The 20,921-nt window shown below is 38.4% G+C and overlaps 1 protein-coding gene across 8 annotated transcripts in view; it reads right to left on the bottom strand.

Moving 5' to 3' along the window:
* LOC140465695 (kinase D-interacting substrate of 220 kDa-like) overlaps window positions 1-20,921 on the bottom strand; it is a 149,387-nt gene that overhangs the window by 5,322 nt on the left and 123,144 nt on the right. For 2 of the 8 annotated variants that reach the window (XM_072561336.1, XM_072561344.1), the window contains exons 24-29: window positions 20,549-20,772; window positions 19,365-19,481; window positions 18,345-18,401; window positions 4,949-4,963; window positions 2,373-2,510; window positions 1,291-1,389 (exon numbers count right to left, since the gene is read on the bottom strand). In XM_072561336.1, coding sequence (XP_072417437.1) covers window positions 1,291-1,389; window positions 2,373-2,510; window positions 4,949-4,963; window positions 18,345-18,401; window positions 19,365-19,481; window positions 20,549-20,772 — 650 coding nt within the window. The remainder of the gene's footprint in view (window positions 1-1,290; window positions 1,390-2,372; window positions 2,511-4,948; window positions 4,964-18,344; window positions 18,402-19,364; window positions 19,482-20,548; window positions 20,773-20,921) is intronic. The other 6 variants (XM_072561353.1, XM_072561368.1, XM_072561359.1 and 3 more) reach the window with 6 other exon arrangements.

Raw genomic sequence — 20,921 nt, 5'->3', positions numbered from 1 at the left:
AGTAAAATGTGAGACAAGAGTATCAAACAAAATATGGCAAAAGCCACCAAAGGAAATAAGTCAGATGACCAAAAGTTTAGCCAAAGAAGCTTTAGTGTTGTAGGGATAAAGAGGCAAGGAGGTTCAGGGAAAACACTCCAAAGTTTAGATTCTCAGCCCCAAAGGCATGGATGCTGTGGTGAAAAGAAAAAGACATATTTATATAGCACATTTCGTGGCTACAATACCTCTCAAAGTGACTTAAAAACAATAAAGCATAATGTAGTTACTGTCAAGCAGAATTAGGTGATGTCACTAATTAGACAATAAACAATCTTGGTGATAGTGCAGTTGTGTGGTTGAAAGCTCATCTTGGGGTCACATACATTAGGCTGGTTCCACTTGACAGTTGTCAAGAGAAAGGGATGTTTTGATGGCTGGGGAATGGTGTCTGCAATGGTCATGAAGGTTAGTGACTTGGTCTTCGTGATATGTTGTTAGAATTAATTCTGTTCATACTGTACTAAACTTCTGACAGGCAGTATAGACTTTTAAAGATTGGGAAGGGGTCAAAAGAGGTGCTGGTGAGGTTGAGCAATGTGTTGTCAGCTGATATTCAGAAGCCAACAGGTTTTCAGAGGATGGTGAGAGGGCAGCAGATAGATCATAAGTAGGACAGAGAAAGGATAAATCCTTTGGGGTCCCCAGAAGTAACAGTGTGCAAGTGGGAAATGAAGTTATTACAGGTGATACTGTGGTTTTCACTGTGTATGTACGAATGGAACCAAACACATGCAGACCCACTGAGCTGGACAATGAAGGACAACAATATTAGAGAGGAAATTTGGGAAAATAGACAGAAAGCTTGTTAGGACAAGTTGCCAGACAAGTTAGGAATCCTTTTACTGTAAACCATGGGGCCAAGTGGTTTTGAGAAAAAGGGTACTTTCGTTCTTTGAATCCACCATAGTCTGAACAGGCCCTTTTGCTTAACTTGAAAGGACTCAAAATGTGAAGTTTTTTTCCCCCCCAAAAGAGGCAGAATTCTGTGTCTACAGATATGTTCAGGCCTACTTCTGAAAAGACCTTTGGTTTGTTGGTCTTTTTGATATATAGATAATGGATACTTGACCTGTACAATACTAAATATATGACAAATATCTAATACACAGAAATTATGTTATGGAGAGGGAAGACAATTATATTTGCACACATTTGCTACTTTTTGTCAGTATATTCATTTACTCATGAAGTATTAATGCATTAAAAAAATCCTAAACGTTTCGATAACAGACCAAAAATTCATCCTACCATGTTCCTAAAAAGTTGCCAGTCACCAAAATTCATGTTCAATTCTTTCTTCAGTTCATCCAGATTGCATTGAATTAATACCCTCCCATTAATATTTGCCTGAATTAAAAAAACAATTTAGAAAATCAGCAAAAATTCTATTGAAGTAAATAAAACCAATATGTCCAAGTTGCAATATCAGCATTTCAAATAAAAGGCAGCAGGTAAAGACTGCAACAAAAACAAAGTGTCAATGGTTATTTCATATATTTATGCATTATATAAACCATCTATATAAAAATGAACCCATCACATTTATGACCACTCTTGCAGTTGCCACTTCACAAACCCATGACTTCTGGGAACTATAAAAAGGTGCTTGCAGGACATTTCTTTCATTAAATGGTGCATTAATGCTTTTAGTTGTTCCCTTCTTTAATAATTTAATCTATCAAACAGAAACGGAGAATTTGTGAGCAGCATTACAATATCAAGTTACATGGTGCATTAAAAGAAATCTACAAATAATTTCTTTGCTCTCCAAATTACTCCTTTTTCCCTTCTTGGAAATGCTGGCACAAGGATCACTATCATTACAGTACATTGCCATTTCCCATACATCACTGTTGACAGACTATTCATGCAAAGTAGCAGCACAAGTTTAACAAACACTTCGTAATTCAAGTACAGCTTGCTTTTTTTCAATCCTTCACATCTTTCTATTGCAGAGCAATGTAAAGTGGTGGAAAAATTTGTAGATTTAACAACAACCTAACATGCTAATACTGGCTGCAGAGAAACGGTGGGAGAGTGACACTAGGTGAACTGCTCTTGTAAAAAACAGACATGAGTACAACGCCTCCTTCATTTGATGATTCTAACTTGAACACTTTCCAATGATTATGAACCTTTTTATATCAGTTAACTGGATCATTAATCTTATTCGGGGAGAGAAATTTATGCAAACCAAAAAGTTGCATGCTCCATTCAGAAGGCTCTGAATCCTTTACTTTCTGACTCAAAGATGCAAAAGCTGCCAATGAATCAAAGGCTCATGTTCTGTGAAGATAATGCAATATTATTTAAGCGTTGCATGTTCCTACCTTTCTGATAGTGGAAATGTACTGAAACAGCATGGTTTGGTCAATTCCTTCCAACTGTCTAAGTTTTTCACAAATAGCATCCACATTCATTGAGCTGAGTGGAGCTGCAGAGTAAGTTGATGCAACGGAATTGCCCACCTATTAGGCAAAAAAACATCAAACATGTAATTTAATTTTAAATAACTTTAAAAAATTACACAAAAGTCATTAGTAATTTAGGTATTACTTCTTTAATTATAAATACATGAAAAAAAACAAAATGAAGTCATTGAAACAAAAAATGTAGGATGATTGAACTACACATTAAACACGGACAAGCAGTCTGCAAGTTTTGATGTTATAAGCAGCATGATACAAAGAGGCAAACAACTCTTAAGGCAAGACTTTCTTATATCAAGAAAATTGTATCACCCACTTTAATTCAAATTTCTCAGATCAACATTTCTTATTAAACTAAAATTGTAAATCTAATACTCGAGCCAAAGCTAAACCAAGGACACAAAATTAAAATTCAGTAACAGCATTGAAAGTAAAACAGGCTTCACTAGGTTTTAGCCAGTGAATGAACTGCTTGAGGGATGGCAGATCAATAGATCAATTAAAATTAAATGAGAAACTCTACAGTGGAATGGATTTACAGTGTCCTTTAACCTCTGATGTTTGGATTCAGATCTAGACTAATAAACTGAAATTGTCCTCTGAGGATCCTGCAGACCTGAAGTTCTCATCGTTTATATTAGTATTAACAATTGCAAAACTCCCGAACACTACAGGTACACAGTAAATTGACTCTGTTACAGATAGGTCAAGCAGCATCCGTGAAGCAGGAGAATCACCATATCGGGCGTAAGCCCTTCAACAGGAATGACACCTGTGGGCCGGGGGCTGAGAGATATATGGGAGGGGGTGGGGTGAAAGATAGCTGGGTATGTGATTGGTGGATGAAGATGATCGGTCGGAGAGGAGGGTGGAGCAGATAGATGGGAAAGGTGATGGACAGGTCAAGAGGGTGGTGCTGAGTTGGAGGCTTGGAACTGGGATAATGTGGAGGGAAGGGAAATGAGGAAATTGGTTAAATCCTCACACAAGATTAATGTGGATTTCACCATCTATCCACTCCACCCTCCTCTCTGACCGATCACCTTCTCCCCCACCTTCATCCACCTTCCACCCAACCCAACCCCCTTCCAATTTATCTCGTAGTCCCCGGCCCACAAGTCTTACTCCTGATGAAGGTCTTATGTGTCAATTCTCCTGCTCCTTGGATACTGTCTGGCCTGCTGTGCTTTTCCAGCACCACCCTCTCAACTCTGATCTGCAGTCCTCACTTTCTCTCAGTTTACAGATAGTGTCATTCAAATGCCACAAAAATAGTTGGATTTGGAAACAGGCACTACTGGGACATTAGATGTTGCTCTCCTCAGGATTGTGCAAAATGGAAAGGATTTTAGTGTCCAAATGACTCTTTCATATTTCATCTGAGAGTTCTCAATGTTGATATCAGCAACCTGAAATGGAAAAGCCATCCAAGTACTGATATCACTTATCTCAATGAAAATAAAACAGTAAAGGTACATATTGCTCAATGTAAAGCATCATGCTTAAAAGAGATTTAAATAATAACTGAAAGCATAATTATTATAGTTACTATTTCCAACTTAACTGAAGACCAATAGACTCCTCAACAAGTTAGAATGATTTAATGGTCATACAAATCTATTATTATAGATTAGTTTATAGTTTAAAACCTTTTGCTATTACACTTACCTGTATCATCCATTTACATGTCCAGCAATATTTAAAAGAACACTACACAGCTCTAACGATCATTTGAGCCAGAAAAGTCCATTTTGTAATGTACACATCATATACGTACAGAAAATGTTGTAATACAGTTGTCAAGCTCCAAGCCCACAAGCAAAAAACACAGTACTAGCCAAATGATTTTAGTAGATCATGCTCAGGCATTTTAAGTTACAGAGTAGCAAACAAACTTATTTTTTCTAGAGAGTATTAATCCTCCAATATCTTTCCTTCTAACCTTCTCTTTCCAGCAAGGCACATCTGCAGCCAAAAATGGGTGGTTTGCTGTCAGACCTCCATCCATTCACTTAGCATACAAGAAATATAAATAATAGCATCCAATCAATCTTGCTAAAAAATAATTTTGTCTCAAGATCTCCAATCACCAAAGCATGGTTCAAAATAGGAGATGGAGTTTACAACTGTCATCTCATCATGACATCAAAAGGGTCAATATCAATTTCTTTCAATGGTTTTAAAAATGATCACAGATAATTTCCTAGTAATCACAGGTAAGTCCTATTTCACATTGTATTACATGTCCAAAATATGAAGAATTTCCAAACAGCTTGAGCAAAACCCTCCAGAAACCCTCTAGAATATCACTAGCATTAAGATGCACTTTTTAAATCACATCATGCAAAGGGCTTGTTAATCTGAAGACCATCAGCTGTTAGTGAGGCAGCATAACACAAACTGTTAAGAATCCAGCAGCAAAGATTGCTGCTGCATAAACTTTTTCACTTCTGGAGCAGACCGGGTTATTATTGTACCTGTTTTAATTTAAGCTGCATGGGGAAAGAGAGAGACACAGACAAAATTTGTCAAGAAAACACAATTGAAATGACTTTCAGAGCAAGCAAGTTTCAAAAATCCACAACATAAATAGAATGCTCCTCGGTTAACCATTTCATTTTTTAGTTAATCAAAGTGGAAGTTCCTCTTTACTGTCATCTCATTCCATAATAGTAGTGGCACATAGCTTGTTGGTCCACAAAAATGCAAGTTCAAAAGGACACCTTTTAAGAAGTCTGTCATATCGTTAGTCTTTGAGGGTTATCTTTAAACACATTAACTACTGTTTAAATCACAAAAACAGATACTCAAAAAATGTTACTGCTTCCAAATAGATCCTAAAAAAAAAATCAGAATTATTTGGAGTATGTGACTGCCCATTAAATACAAGTCTGGAGCCTAGAGTCGCTTCAATGGATATAAAATTCAAAAACTCCAAAACTAAACTGAATGGTAATTTGGTATTTTTGTGGATTAAAATCTTAAGAATAATGTTATAAATTATAAATTTAATAATCAGAATTCTACATTACTTATAAATCTAAGCTGAATCCATTTCTTAAATTTAACCCTTTTAGGTTAATATTAAAAAAAAACTGGATTGCAATCATCACGTAATTAATCAATGGATCACATCTTTACAAAGCATAACATAGGAATAATACTTTGAAAGAAATTGTAAAGTGCCTGTTGGAATCCAAAACTTTTATTGAGGATTTTAGCAGATCCATGATAACATCCTGCATATTCACGGACTATGTATGAGAAGTAGGTCACTCAAATGAACATGCTTTGTGGCTTAGCATGGAAATGATATACTAAATAGATCTTCAGAAATGCAGCTCAAGGAAAAAGAACCTTTGAAAAGTTTCAAGTCTGCACCTGTCAATTGAAAAAACAATAATGTGTACGTTGCCAACAATCAATGCCATTGTAACAGTTTAAAAACCAGTGAGCATGTGGAACATGCCATCATGCAGTCAAAAAGATGCATTTAATCAGTTCTTACACAGAGAAATTTCGAATAAGCAAAGGCAGGAAAATTGCAAAGCTAATTTTGGCTAAAAGAAATTCTTGTAAAACGCTAACAAATTAATGTTTGAATTTAAACTGAAGAAAATAATTTATAGAATTATACACAACTTGGCAAAATACTCCAATGTTAAGATACTTCATTACCATTTGTGTATTGCTGAAAGAAGAGATATGCTAAAATCTTTAGTACATATTAGGTCAGGTTCAAGAGAGTACCAAATTTCAAAGAGAACAAAATACATATGGCATGAGAAAAGGGTGGTAATTGAACAAAGCCTTATGAAGGAGAATGCACCAATAACCAGTTATTCGTCCAAGCTTATATTTAAATTCAAATCTGGCAAGTAATCTCTGATTGTCTGAGGCATTGCCATGTGGAATGCAGCAGTGAGCAGTTATTCCCAGGCTTTTGTTTAGTTGAAAAAAAGCACAATGTCTGCACATATTTTTACAGTTTACAAAAGGACAAGGTCCTGCACATTAATATCTATTCAATGTGCTGCTACATATGCCACAGACTTGTGTGCAGTATCAATATATCATGGCTGTCTGGTCTTGCCACTATTGTCTGAATTTATGGGCCATAATAACTCACACAGTTGAGTTCAGCTTTAAATGGCATCTTGCCCAAATAGATGATGTTGCAGAGGAAATGCTTTTGGCCCAGCTTTTACTGACATATTTGTTGGTTTCCAAAAGACACTCATCTTCAATGGAACATCAACTAACCTCCCATCCCTTGTAATATTTCCAATACATAGATGATACTTTTGCTAGATTTGAATCTGGAGCTGAATGGAAAAGTTTTCTTACATATCTCAATGGCCTCCATTTTGCACCCAAAATCACATTTGAAATGGAGAAGTCTAACAAGTTCCTTTCACTCTATGTGCTTGTTGAAAAATTATTTTCTATTACTGTACACTGAAACAATACATGTTGGGATTCTTACATCTCCACGTGCTATAAAACTGACACCAATAGCAACTTGTAAATAGGGTCCATGCCATTAGCTGACTGCATAAGCTTGGGAATGAAACAGAGTGGATCAAATTGATCCTGGAGGATAATGGCTACCCCAATCAGATCATTGCTCACCATGCATTGCAACACTCACTACGCTTACAATTCTGTCCTAAGGAGTTCAAGACAAAAAGCTTTGACTGCATGTCTCTTTTTTCCAAAAAATAATTCTCAAGTTCTATAATACCAAACAACTATCCTTTGCTTATATACAGTAATACATAAACATTTTGTCAGACTTTCCAAAACAGCTCATACCAGGCTACATTTCCACTTGCGATGTTAGGTCTTTGATTCTCCAGTCTCTTATTATGAGAATTTGGACAGAGATTGCTAATGAGTCAAAACAGTTGATCCCGATCTCACTAAAATCATTAACATAATTTCTAAAACGGGCTATAGATTTACGTTATGCACACCAGCACAGGCTAACTATGGTCAATAACAGAACCATTGTTGCTACATCTTGCAATTCTTCTTCATGTACTGAGGAATTTGTACCTGTTGCTATTTTTTGTTTATACATTTTAAAAATAATTTTTTTTGTTTTCTCCCAAAGCAAGTAGAATGTAACAGAAAGAAATATTCAAATAAACTAAACTATGAATTCATTAACAATCTTAAGTCTAGGCCATAAGAGTATCACCAGTCTTAATAAATGAGACCTCTGAAGTACTGCCTAAACATCATGTTTATATCAAGAAAGTGAATGCAAATTGATTTTATAAGTAGTAGTTACTGCCTTTGCTTTTGTAATTTCTACAGTTCAATTAGTTTTTTTCATATAAACACAATTATAATTATATCCTATAAAAAAGTCTGAACATACTACTGCCACACTCAATCACTACTTTTTGTACATTACTTTAGAATAAAAGGTGGAAAACCAACCAGGAAGCTGAGAAAAGCAGGCATGTAGCAGATAAAGTGGTCTTCTAACGTGAAGTACAAAACCAGCTTATGAAAAAATACTGCAAATCTTCGTACAAATTTGAGTGTGGTTATAAATTTAAAAAAAATAAATTACATGGTTTCAGTTAAAAATCCATATTTTGCATTACTTTACCTAAATTACACCTCCTCCCACCCTGCCCCCTGTATACCTAGATTACACCTCCTCCCACCCTGCCCCCTGTAAAAACACCATCCCATATTGCTAATTCCTTCGCCTCCGCCGCATTTGCTCCCAGGAGGACCGATTCCAATACTGAACAACCCAAAGACCACAATTTCCCCTCAGACGTGATTGACGATGCTATCCACTGCATCTCCTCCACTTCCCGCTCCTGAACCCCGCCCCTCCAATCACCACCAGGACAGAACCCATTGGTCCTCACCTACCACCCCACCAACCTCCAGATACATTGTATCATCCTTCGTCATTTCCACCACCTCCAAACAGACCCCACCACCAAGGATATATTTCCCTCCCCTCCCCTATCAGCGTTCTGGAAAAACCACTCCCTCCGCGACTCCCTCGTCAGGTCCACACCCCCCACCAACCCAACCTCCACTCCCTGCAACCACAAGAAATGCAAAACCTGCACCCACGCCTCCCCCCTCACTTCCCTCCAAGGCCCCAAGGGATCCTTCCATATCCGTCACAAATTCACCTGCACCTCTACAAACATCATTTACTGCATCCGCTGCACCCAATTTGGCCTCCTATACATTGGGGAGACAGGCCACCTACTTGCGGAACGTTTCAGAGAACACCTCTGGGACACCCGCACCAACCAACCCAACCGCCCCATGGCTGAATACTTTAACTCCCCCTCCCACTCCGCCAAGGACATGCAGGTCCCTGGCCTCCTCCATCACCAGACCATGGCAACACGACGCCTGGAGGAAGAGCGCCTCATCTTTCGCTTAGGAACCCTCCAACCACAAGGGATGAATGCAGATTTCTCCAGCTTCCTCATTTCCCCTCCCCCCACCTTTTCTCAGTCCCAACCCTCGGACTCAGCACTGCCTTCTTGACCTGTAATCTTCTTCCCGACCTCTCTGCCCCCAACCCCTCACCTTAACCTCCTTTCACCTATCGCATTCCCAATGCCCCTCCCCCAAGTCCCTCCTCCCTACCTTTTATCTTAGCCTGCTTGGCACACCCTCCTCATTCCTGAAGAAGGGCTTCTGCCCAAAACGTCAATTCTCCTGCTCCTTTGATGCTGCCTGACCTGCTGCGCTTTTCCAGCAACACATTTTTCAGCTCTGATCTCCAGCATCTGCAGTCCTCACTTTCTCCTAGTTAAATTCCAATAAACCTGACCATGAATTTATAAAAAATCTCTTCAATGATTGCCTGCAAACAAGGTAGCAATGAGACAAATAATAATGATACCCTGCAATATAGATAATTTAGAATTAACAACACAGACTCAGAACTAGTAAATGAGATTTGCAACAGCAGGAAAAACGCAGTTTAATTAATAAGAGCAGAGTTTGCTAATAGTCTGACATTACAAGTTAGACATGACATGTCACAGGAAACAAAGTAGCAAATTAAATCAGCAAAGACAAATAACAATGCGAGAGAAAATTATATTAAACCAGAATGACAAGTGCAGTCACAATAAGCACTCTTTAAAAACAGAATAGTATATAAGGAGCAAATGGAGTGAATCACAGATGCAAACACGTGGGGGTGGGGTCCAAGTTTCATTGGGAGGCTTTTACAGATCCAGGTTATAGATGAGAAATGGCAAAATTTAGCACAGTATACATTAAACAAGGATGTAACAAAGCCAGTTTTTAAATAAGGGACTTTAATGTCCACACAGATTAAATAAGCAGAAAAGCTGAGAATTTTTTTTTGAGGCTGTTCAGGACAGTTTTCTGCAAAATACATTCTATAACTAACAAGGGAACAGGTCCCTTCGTGTCTGCTCTACTGAAGTCGTCTAGATCTGAAACATTAGCTTACTCTCTCTCTCTCTCTCTCTCTCCAATGACCCACTGATTTCCAGCATTTTTGTTTTAAGTCAAGTGGCAGGTCATGTTAGGTTAAATGATATATATTCAGTCAAATTTACTTAAATAGCCTTTTGAAACATGAACAAATGGTAATGATGATGACTGATTTTGTGTTTGAAAGGGAGAAATATTAAGATTTTAGATTTAGATAAGGTCAACTTATTGGTCAAATTTGTTAATGGGCAAAATAAAATATGATCAGTGTTAGGAATTTAGGTGAATTGGGGTTATTCTTGCCAAAAAACTACAAACATGGACTATTAAGTATGAAACTAAAATCTTAAAAAAGCACAGATTCTGACAGACATCAGAGATACAAAGCTCAGCAAAGGATATCATGAAACAAGTTGTGAAGATAGCATAAATGTTTGCAAGGCGACATAGATGGTTTAAGTGAGTGGGAAAAAATTGTCAGAGAATGAAGAAGGTAAATGTGAACTTGTCTACTTTGGCAGGAAGAATAGAAAAGCAGCATACAGGTAGTTCTGGGATAATGTGCATTTCGGCAGCGTGTTTTGGCTATAATATTGAAGAATTAGGGAACGGTATTTTGGAGAAAGCTTACCTCTGTTGGCAATAGCACGATTCCAGCAGGGATAATTCACGCACTTCGTTCTGCGCATGCATGATGTCAGTGTTGATCTTGGTGCCATCCTGCGTGCACATGATGTCAGCGCCAGTCCGCACATGTACCAATATCAACTGCTGACAGAGTAGCTGTGAGAGCAGCATTCTTACATTTTTAAATATATTATGTGAAATTTACTTTTGTTTAGCTAACAAATATGATTTCAACCTTCATTCAGGCCGTGTTACACTTTGTGTTAGCCTATGGATGATATTTGAGCGATCGTGGTGACGTTTTTTGCTATTCTGCACCTAAACCCACTTTTACCACTGGCCCCAATATTTCTGTTAAGCGACATTTCACTGGAATACTACAATGGCGTTATAGGAGAACTACCCATATTATTTAAATTGAAAGACATTGCAGATACAGGTGAAAAGAGGCGTTCTAGTGCATACATCACAAAGTTATGCAGGTACAGCAAATTATTAGGAAGGCAAATGCAATGCTGTAATTTATTGCAAGGGGAATGGAATATAGAGATGCGTTGCTAAAATTACACTTAGTGGTACGACAACATACAGAATACTGTGTCTGGTGTTGGTCTCTTTGCTTAAGGAAATACATATTAGAAGCAGTTCAGTAAAGATTCACTCAAACAATGCCTGGGATAAGGGGATTTGTACTGTAAGGAAAGGATGGGTAGTCAGGACCTGTACCCATTGGTTTCCAGAAGAGATGATTTTAATAAGACATTTAACATCTTGGTGTTTTGACAGGGTAGATGCTGAAATAATGTTTCCCTTTGTGAAAGAGACTGGGGTAAAGTCTTAAAAATATGGAATCTTCCATTTAAGAAGGTGAAGAATTTTTTTTCTGAAGATCAGGTGTTTTTGAAACTCCCTTTCTCAGACTGCAGTAGAGGCAGAATCATTGAATACTCTTAACACTGAGGTAGATAGCTTTAGTAGTCAGTGGTCATCAGAAGACCACATTCAATATCAGCAATTAACTTACTGAATGGTGGAACAGACTTGAAGAGCTTCATGCCCACCCCTGCTCCTAATTTATATCTCATATTTGTCAGAACAAATATCCTGAGTTCTAAAAGGGAATATGAACATTTTGCAAGAGACATTAAAATCAACACAAGAACTTTTAAAAATATTAGCAAACTGGTTAGAAAGGGAAAACGGGCCCTTTAAAAAAAACTGACAATGGTGAAATTGTAATAGAAATAAGGAAATAGTTGACGTTAAATAATTGCTTTGCAGAACAGATCAACATATAGGATATCCAAAGAAAACGAATTTTAATTAGGGTCAGAACTTCATCATAATTAATTAATCTAAGCAAATTCACAGTATGAATTAAATGTTAGCACTAAACAGACAAATCCACAAGACCGGATAGTTTCCATCCTAAGGTTTTAAAGGTAGTAAAAAAAAGCATAGATGTCCTAACCATGTTCTGCAAAAGATCTCTTGAATGAAGTTCTGCTTGCTTAGGCTTAGACGATTGCATGTCACTCCTCTATTAATGCAAGGTGATAGGTGAATAATTAGAGAATTATTCTAATATTTGTTATTAGGAAGTTATGAGTCCATAACCAAGGTTGGAAGAACAGAAAACCGTGAACGTTTTCAGCTGATTTGGAGAATGCCTGCATGGTTTGTAAAGGGTAGGACATACCTGGCAACTTTAAGTGAATTTTTTGAAGCATCAATCTTATTAATAGATGGGGTTATCCATGGCAGCTATTTACAGAGACCTTTAGAAGATATTTTATAAAAGTCTCTCATAGAGAGACAGAAAGTAAAGTTAAAACTCATGGAACTGAAAGCAACTCACTGACTTGGTTTGGAGATTGGCTGAGTCACAGGAGACAAGGACCAGGCAAATTGTTATTTGGGAGCTGTCATGGATGACTGGACTGAACGTACTGCAGAAGATGACAGTTGACTGAGATGGTGCAGAATTTGTGACCCCATTGCATTTGTTGTTCTTCTGAGATATCTACATTTCTCTTGGCCTCTTGCAAAGCCCCTTCAAACATAGTCAGTCCTTGGGGGCCACACGTGCCAGTGACTGCTGCCCCATTTCGGTGTCATTGACACAGACAGATAACTGACAGATGATATAATTTACTGAATGTAACAAATGAGGGGACTGTTCCACAGGTATCAGTTTCAGAGGCTTCATCTATTCACTATTTATTAGAGATGAGAGGGAGTACCACAGATACAAATTTGCTGATGACCCACAGATAAAGTATGCTATAGTATAGTTTATGCTATATACTAAGCTATACTTAAGTTAGCTCACTGAGCTTGAAGTTTTGTTTTCCGACGTTTTGTCACCATACTAGGTTACATCATCAGTGCTATACCATTGTAAATGAAAACAGTGCAATACCCTTGCCCAACCCCACCTTCAGTTGCTTTACCAGTATCTACCTGTCATGCTAAGCCCAGAAATAGAGAAGGGAGCTAATGGTTGCTCAGTGTTCAATACCATTTGCAATTCTTCAGATAGCTAAGACATTCAAAGTTTATGAGAAGATTTGTAGCTCAGGTGCTCGTTGTTGTGGTTCTGTTCACCGAGCTGGGAATTTGTGTTGCAGACATTTCGTCCCCTGTCTAGGTGACATCTTCAGTGCTTGGGAGCCTCCTGTGAAGCGCTTCTGTGATCCGGCATTTTTAGTGGTTTGAATCTGCCGCTTCCGGTTGTCAGTTTCAGCTGTCCATTGTAGTGGCCGGTATATTGGGTCCAGGTCGATGTGCTTATTGATTGAATCTGTGGATGAGTGCCATGCCTCTAAGAATTCCCTGGCTGTTCTCTGTTTGGCTTGTCCTATAATAGTAGTGTTGTCCCAGTCGAATTCATGTTGCTTGTCATCTGCGTGTGTGGCTACGAAGGATAGCTGGTCGTGTCGTTTCGTGGCTAGTTGGTGTTAGAACATAGAACAATACAGCACAGAACAGGCCCTTCGGCCCACGATGTTGTGCCTAACTTCTATCCTAGATTAAGCACCCATCCATGTACCTATCCAAATGCCGCTTAAAGGTCGCCAATGATTCTGACTCTACCATTCCCACGGGCAGCGCATTCCATGCCCCCACCACTCTCTGGGTAAAGAACCCACCCCTGACATCTCCCCTATACATTCTACCCTTCACCTTAAATTTATGTCCCCTTGTAACACACTGTTGTACCCGGGGAAAAAGTTTTCATAGATGCGGATCGTTAGCTGTCTTCCGGTTTGTCCTATGTAGTGTTTTGTGCAGTCCTTGCATGGGATTTTGTACACTACATTGGTTTTGCTCATGCTGGGTAATGGGTCCTTCGTTCTGGTGAGTTGTTGTCTGAGAGTGGCTGTTGGTTTGTGTGCTGTTATGAGTCCTAGTGGTCGCAGTAGTCTGGCTGTCAGTTCAGAAATGCTCTTGATGTATGGTAGTGTGGCTAGTCCTTTTGGTTGTGGCATGTCCTCGTTCCGTTGCCTTTCCCTTAGGCATCTGTTGATGAAATTGCGGGGGTATCCGTTTTTGGCGAATACATTGTATAGTTGTTCTTCTTCCTCTTTTTGCAGTTCTGGTGTACTGCAGTGTGTTGTGGCTCTTTTGAATAGTGTCTTGATGCAACTTCTTTTGTGTGTGTTGGGGTGGTTGCTTTCGTAGTTTCATGAACTACGAAAGCAACCACCCCATCACACACAAAAGAAGTTGCATCAAGACACTATTCAAAAGGGCCACAACACACTGCAGTACACCAGAACTGCAAAAAGAGGAAGAAGAACAACTATACAATGTATTCGCCAAAAACGGATACCCCCGCAATTTCATCAACAGATGCCTAAGGGAAAGGCAACGGAACGAGGACATGCCACAACCAAAAGGACTAGCCACACTACCATACATCAAGAGCATTTCTGAACTGACAGCCAGACTACTGCGACCACTAGGACTCATAACAGCACACAAACCAACAGCCACTCTCAGACAACAACTCACCAGAACGAAGGACCCGTTACCAAACATGAACAAAACCAATGTAGTGTACAAAATCCCATGCAAGGACTGCACAAAACTCTACATAGGACAAACAGGAAGACAGCTAACGATCCGCATCCATGAACACCAACTCGCCACGAAACGACACGACCAGCTATCCTTAGTAGCCACACACACAGATGACAAGCAACATGAATTCGACTGGGACAACACTACCATTATAGGACAAACCAAACAGAGAACAGCCAGGGAATTCCGAGAGGCATGGCACTCATCCACAGATTCAATCAATAAGCACATCGATCTGGACCCAATATACCAGCCACTGCAACGGATAGCTGGAACTGACAACCGGAAGCGGCAGATTCAAACCAGATTCAGACTCAGGCTAAAACATGACAAGTAACAATCACGTCACACAAGTGTTGGGTAATCATCCACTGCTAAAGTAAGAAAACGTACCCAACAACCCTTAATGTTCAATGGCATTACAATTACTGAAACCATCACCATCAACATGTTGGGGGGTTACCATTCACTTGAAACTGAACTCTCATAACCATATAAATACTGACACCACAAGAGCACATCAGAGGCTGGGAATTGTGCTGTATATAATATATTTCCAAGGCAGAAGTCAGGAATGAAGTGGAATAATGTTCATGTGTCTAGTGGGTGTAGCTCTAATAACACTCAAGAAACACAACACCAAAAGGCAGCATGATTGAGTGGCACTTCATCCACCCCCTCTTCCACCTCCACAGTGGCAACAGCTATTGAATACAAAAAATAGTGAAAAAAAGCAAAATTCTGCAAATGCTGTAAATCTGAAATACTAGCAAAGTGCTGGAAAAACTCAGGTCTGGCAGCATCTGTGGGGAGAGAAATATTTTGAGTTAGATATGATTCTTCTTCAGTGTCTCCAGAGGTAGTCAGACATGGGAGTTTTTCCAGAAATTTGTTTATATTTCATATAAAAATGAATTGGATATGTATTTGAAAAGGAGACTAAGAAAATGGGATTGGTAATATGCTGACAGGCTAATGCTTTTCAAACAGGATTAATTACTTTATTCGCAGGATGCAGTCTGGTGGGTAGGTGGTACAATGGCCTCAGTGTCCAGAAGTCAAAGAAAGGAAACTCATGGTTTCCGAATCTGGTGACGTATTTAGGAATCATTCTGGATATATGTATGTGTGGCTAATATTGGAGTAAAATACTAAGCTCCAAAGCATGACACCATCCAAACTTTCACCCACTGTCAATGCTCTTGCATATCACCAAGACATTAGTGCTCCTCCCTGGAACAAGGTCTTCAATTTTGACTTGAAAGCACATTTGTGTTCAAGACTGCATTTTGCATGTTCAAAATGACAGGTGTGCTCCCTTTTTCACCATTGTGTTTTTAAAAAAATTATCAAAAAGCAATCTGACCAAAGAGACTAAAACAGATTGGTTTCATCAACATTAAAACAACTTGTTGCGTACTCAACTAAGACATGGATGAGACAACTTTGCAGCCAACAATCCGCCATTGCTGCCATAACTGCTGTCTTCAGTGTGGTGAGGAAACAGCAACATGCCTAGTCTTGAACTGATTAATCTACTATTTGCTGCAGATACACTCCTGGGGGGGGGCAGCATCTTTGCCAGGAGGTCTCTTTTCCCATCTCTGATCTATTTCTGTCAGAACGTTATCTGCTCAAGTTGCCTTGAACCACTAAGTGGAACCTCTCAGTGTCAAGACTGGCTGCCGTTCTTATCCTACTCCTTGTATGGGAAAGACCTCCTTGTCAAACTGTTCTAAGATGTTGACCTTGACCTGGTTGGAAAATTCAATAATGGAGTCTCCCACTCCTTAGTGATGTCCATTTTTACCTTTGTGCCATGGCTGTCCATTTGCTGTATCAACTTCAACTTCTCTCCAATTTTTAACACTCTTAGCCATACTTGCAGGATTACAATGTCCCTTCACAGGGAGATCTTAATGTCAAGTGATCACTTGTCAAGAATTCTATGATATCACATTCAAGCATGGCTTAACTCCACTCTAACTGACTGATGTGATCACAAAACAAGCTATGCACGAGTTCGACCGATCTGGAGTAACCAGATGAAATCTTCAGCTTATCATGAGCATCATTCTATTGAATTTGATATTCTGTCAGAGAGAATGGTTGACAACTTTGACACATCTGGAATTTTGGATTATCCAAATTTGACTCATCATGATTTCACTGTATAACTGCATCAACTTTGATGACTATGCTGTCAGTTCTAACTCTGAAATTCCCTCCTTATTCCTCTCCACCTCTCTTTCCTCCTTTAAGACACTTCTTAAAACCTACTCTCCGAACAAACATTTTGTTACCTGAGCTATTATCTCATGTAGGTCAGATATGTTTTGTTTCATAATGATCCTGTGAAGTACCATCCAGCTTGCCCATTTACAGTATTTCTTAATACATTTCTAATCATACTAAATCCCATTTATTGACAAAGATATCTCATTTTTTTGGAAAGATTTGAAGGATTTGTTTTCAAACCCTCAAAAAAGGTTTATCTTTCCACCACCCAGAACAACAGGAAATTTGTACTTTTAACTACAGCTTCAGATCAAACCCAGTGTAAAGCATGTTATGTACAATAAATTTGAACAAATAGAAATAAAAGATGCTATTGTTGTGACTGGCCACATTGGGTACTGGTCATTAAATGATAATTTGTTAAATTGAGTCTTCTGTTGAGTAAGAATTTGCTTTTGTTTATTTATTCAGGGGATGTGGGTTTTGTTGGCTGCGCCAGCATTTACTCTCCATACTTTGTTGCCCCTAAGGTGGTGGCGAGTTGTCTTCTTGACCTACTGCAGTCCATGTGCTATAGGTAGATCCATAATGCTGCTAGGTAGGGAATTCCAGGTTTTTGACCCACTGACATTGATGGAACAGAGATATATTTCCAAGTCAGGATGGCAAAATGCTTGGAGGGAAATCTGCAGTTGATGGTCTTCCCAAGTATTTGCTACCCTTGTCCTTTCAGATGGCAGTAGGCATGGGTTTGGAAGGTGCTGTCTAAAATGTTTTGGTGGATGTGTAGATCATACTAAATCCCATTTATTGACAAAGATATCTCATGTTTTTGGAAGTATTTGAAGGATTTGCATCTTAAAGATAGTATACAATTCTGATAATTTGAATTTGTAATAGTGAAAATGAATGTTTGTGCATATGGTGCCAATCAAGTTGGCTTTGACCTGGATGGTGTCAAGTTTCTTAAGTATTGTTAAATTTGTATTCATCCAGTTAAATGGGAGTGTTCCATTTTATTTCTGACGTGCTTTGTAGATGGACAGGCTTAATGGAGTCAGGAGGTGAGTTACTCGCTGCAGGATATCTAGCTTCTACCAATTCTTTTAGCTGCATTAATATGGCTTGTCTAGTTCAGTTTTTAGTCAACGGCAACCACTAGGGTGTTGATTACAATTTACCTATGAAGTAGTATTAGGTTGCAAGGATATTTTTCCATGATCTGGTTTTGATAACGTCTAGTTCTGTGAACTAACCTGACGTAATGAATAGACTGATTCAGACGGCAAAAGGCTTTGAATGATAACATTACGGTCAACATCACAACCACATAAATCACACCAGAGACAGACAGGGAAGAAGAAAATGAAAATAGTTTCAAAAAGCCTAATTGGTTAGATATCACAGTGGAAGAAGCAATGCGATGCTACAACTCCACACCACATGACTACTCATTACCAGTGAGGTGTCTGTGGGGGAAGGAAGCCCCTCATCAGCAGCCTCCTCGATCATCTCCTGACAAGAACAAAGTCAAAATTTTGGTAACATTACAAAAAAAATCAAAGAAAATAATGTACACCTCTCTTGTGAACACAATGTGCAAAATGGTGAATTAGTTTTATGTTTTGCAATTGTTTAAATAAAAAAGTATTTAATTAAATTAAATTAAATCATTCTCGAACTATTAGATATTTTGAATGTACAGAATGCTTAGATATCACCACAAATAGAGGAAATGACAAGTCAAAGATGTAAACGCGACAAGTCATAAAGCCAGACTTAGTTTTATTGATATCTTCATAATTTAGAAGCAATTTTTATTGTTCACTATTGAAAATGAATGGTTAACAGCATCTTACTAAACTCGTATTTACTTTACAAATTTGACTGCAAATTATGTTACTGTTCTTTCATGCTAAATAATAACTATGGTTAACTGCTAGAATCATAAATACTCCAAAATAACTTGTTTACTTTACAATTTCACAATCGTTTGGGCACACAAAACCCCAAACGTCAAGTTAAGTAATTAACTCATGATTAAATATAGGAAGAATTGCAATTTAGGTACTCTAAGTGAGTACTCAAGTTTAAACGAACAGCTATTGTTGGTTTAATCTCTCACATCCAAGGATAAACAGTTCGAAATGAAAATACAAAACGTTTGCAAAACCTGAAACTAAAAAATTGCATTAAGATTCATTAAAAAAATATTCTTTGCAAAACTAAAATGGGGGAGAGGAACTACCATGAAAGCAAAGCGTGACTGTGTTGCAAACGTGCTATTTTGACAAAAAGAGAAAACTTAGTACTTCTTTAATATTTGGTATTGAACTAGCATTTTGTAATGTGCATAAGCCTAACAGAAGCAAAGTTTCACAGACACAGTTCAGAATTTTAGAAAAAAAAATTCATTCTACATTTCCGCACCACTATATTCCTTTATTCCTCTTACTTTATTCCATTTGCAATACTTACTAGATTACTGTTCTGTTCTCTTGACAAACTGGTTTTAGTTGATGAACGTGAATCGGGATGCTGTAAACTACCAAAGTATTGCCTTGGCACGTAACAAATAGAAGGGGCAAAATATGGCTATGGGAAGGGAACAGGTGAAAAGAAAACAATTTAATGAAAAATTGAATGAAGTCACACAAAAAAACACATGTAACATATGGAATGCGTCATGATTGTGCAGTTATTGCCCAGTACCTCTTAGGGAAAAACTTATATATAGCAAGTTTTAAAAGTTCATCTCTCTGTAACTGGCCAAGACGCTTGAGACATGGCTGCTATAAGTCACCTGACCTATATCACTGCTAGTTCTGTATGAATTAGAGACACATTCTCAGACATGGGATACAAAAAGTAGCTCAAAGTGATTTCAACGGCAAGCTGCCCAGGCAAAGAGAGATTCTATCTGAAACCATCACAAAAGAAACAACTCTCTGAGAAAGACAACGCATGCGAGCAACCAAGAGTGAAACCACTAATGGGCAGCCAAAGTGTTACATCTGCAAGAAACCAGGAACCTTCCCTTTCTCTCCTATAATATGCAGCTTGGAGTAAATGCTCTGTACACAAACTATTACCTATTCAATTACAAAGGCTATCTCAGCTGCTGGATCTGACTTCAAGTGTTAATGTCTTGGCTGGAGAAATATGGAATTTGAACAATGGACTCCAACAGTATCCCACAGAAAATTATTGATATTTCCTTCTGACAAGCTGTCTTTCGGTTTTCCTGGAATCTGTAAATTTTCATTGATAATTTTACCACAAAGTAACTCCCGGTAAGAACTGACAACAAGCTAAACTTTAAATCAAAGCTTGACTGCTGGTCTACTTTAACTTGAATCATTACAAATTAAAAAGGTGCCTGCACAAGCTAGATTAATCTACAGCTCACTGACCACATAATGGACACAGCTGATTGTGACAAATGACATCTCATTTTCATATGTGTAGAATGTTTACTTCTCAAATCCTAATTAATGATGAATTAAACTTAAAGTAAACAATGTAAAACAAAGTGATACATGGTTATAAATTAATGAGAGGGTATGGCTATATGGGAATGTTGAAGGGTCAACTCAATACTTTTCTTTAACAAGTCCACAGTCATTTTGCAACTACATGATAATAGATTTTAGTTTACTTACCCGATTATAAAATGGATGCTGTTGCCCAACCATACCACTGTAATAGCTGCTGGGATGTTGTGGTGACACTACATTACCATTGAAAGAAGCTGAGGAGGAGCAGACAGACGGTGCCTGGCTGAACACAGATACAGCTCGAGGTGGAGCTTCCTGAAAGGGTAGCGCAGGATAAGGAATCCCCGTGATATTTACACTGGACATCTGCTCCCTAGCTGCTCGGATATCTGCAGGCATAGAACAAAGACAGGTTTTATTTAATACAGCTAATGCTCACAAACACATTTTTAGTGAGGCAAAACAAACCCATTGGCTTTCTGAGCTAGTACAAATGGTCTGTACATTAGATATCTATTAAAAACTTTAAACCACGTTT

This window comes from Chiloscyllium punctatum, chromosome 3 (assembly GCF_047496795.1).
Source record: "Chiloscyllium punctatum isolate Juve2018m chromosome 3, sChiPun1.3, whole genome shotgun sequence".
NCBI lineage: Eukaryota > Metazoa > Chordata > Chondrichthyes > Orectolobiformes > Hemiscylliidae > Chiloscyllium > Chiloscyllium punctatum.
This window is presented reverse-complemented; position numbering and strand designations above follow the sequence as displayed.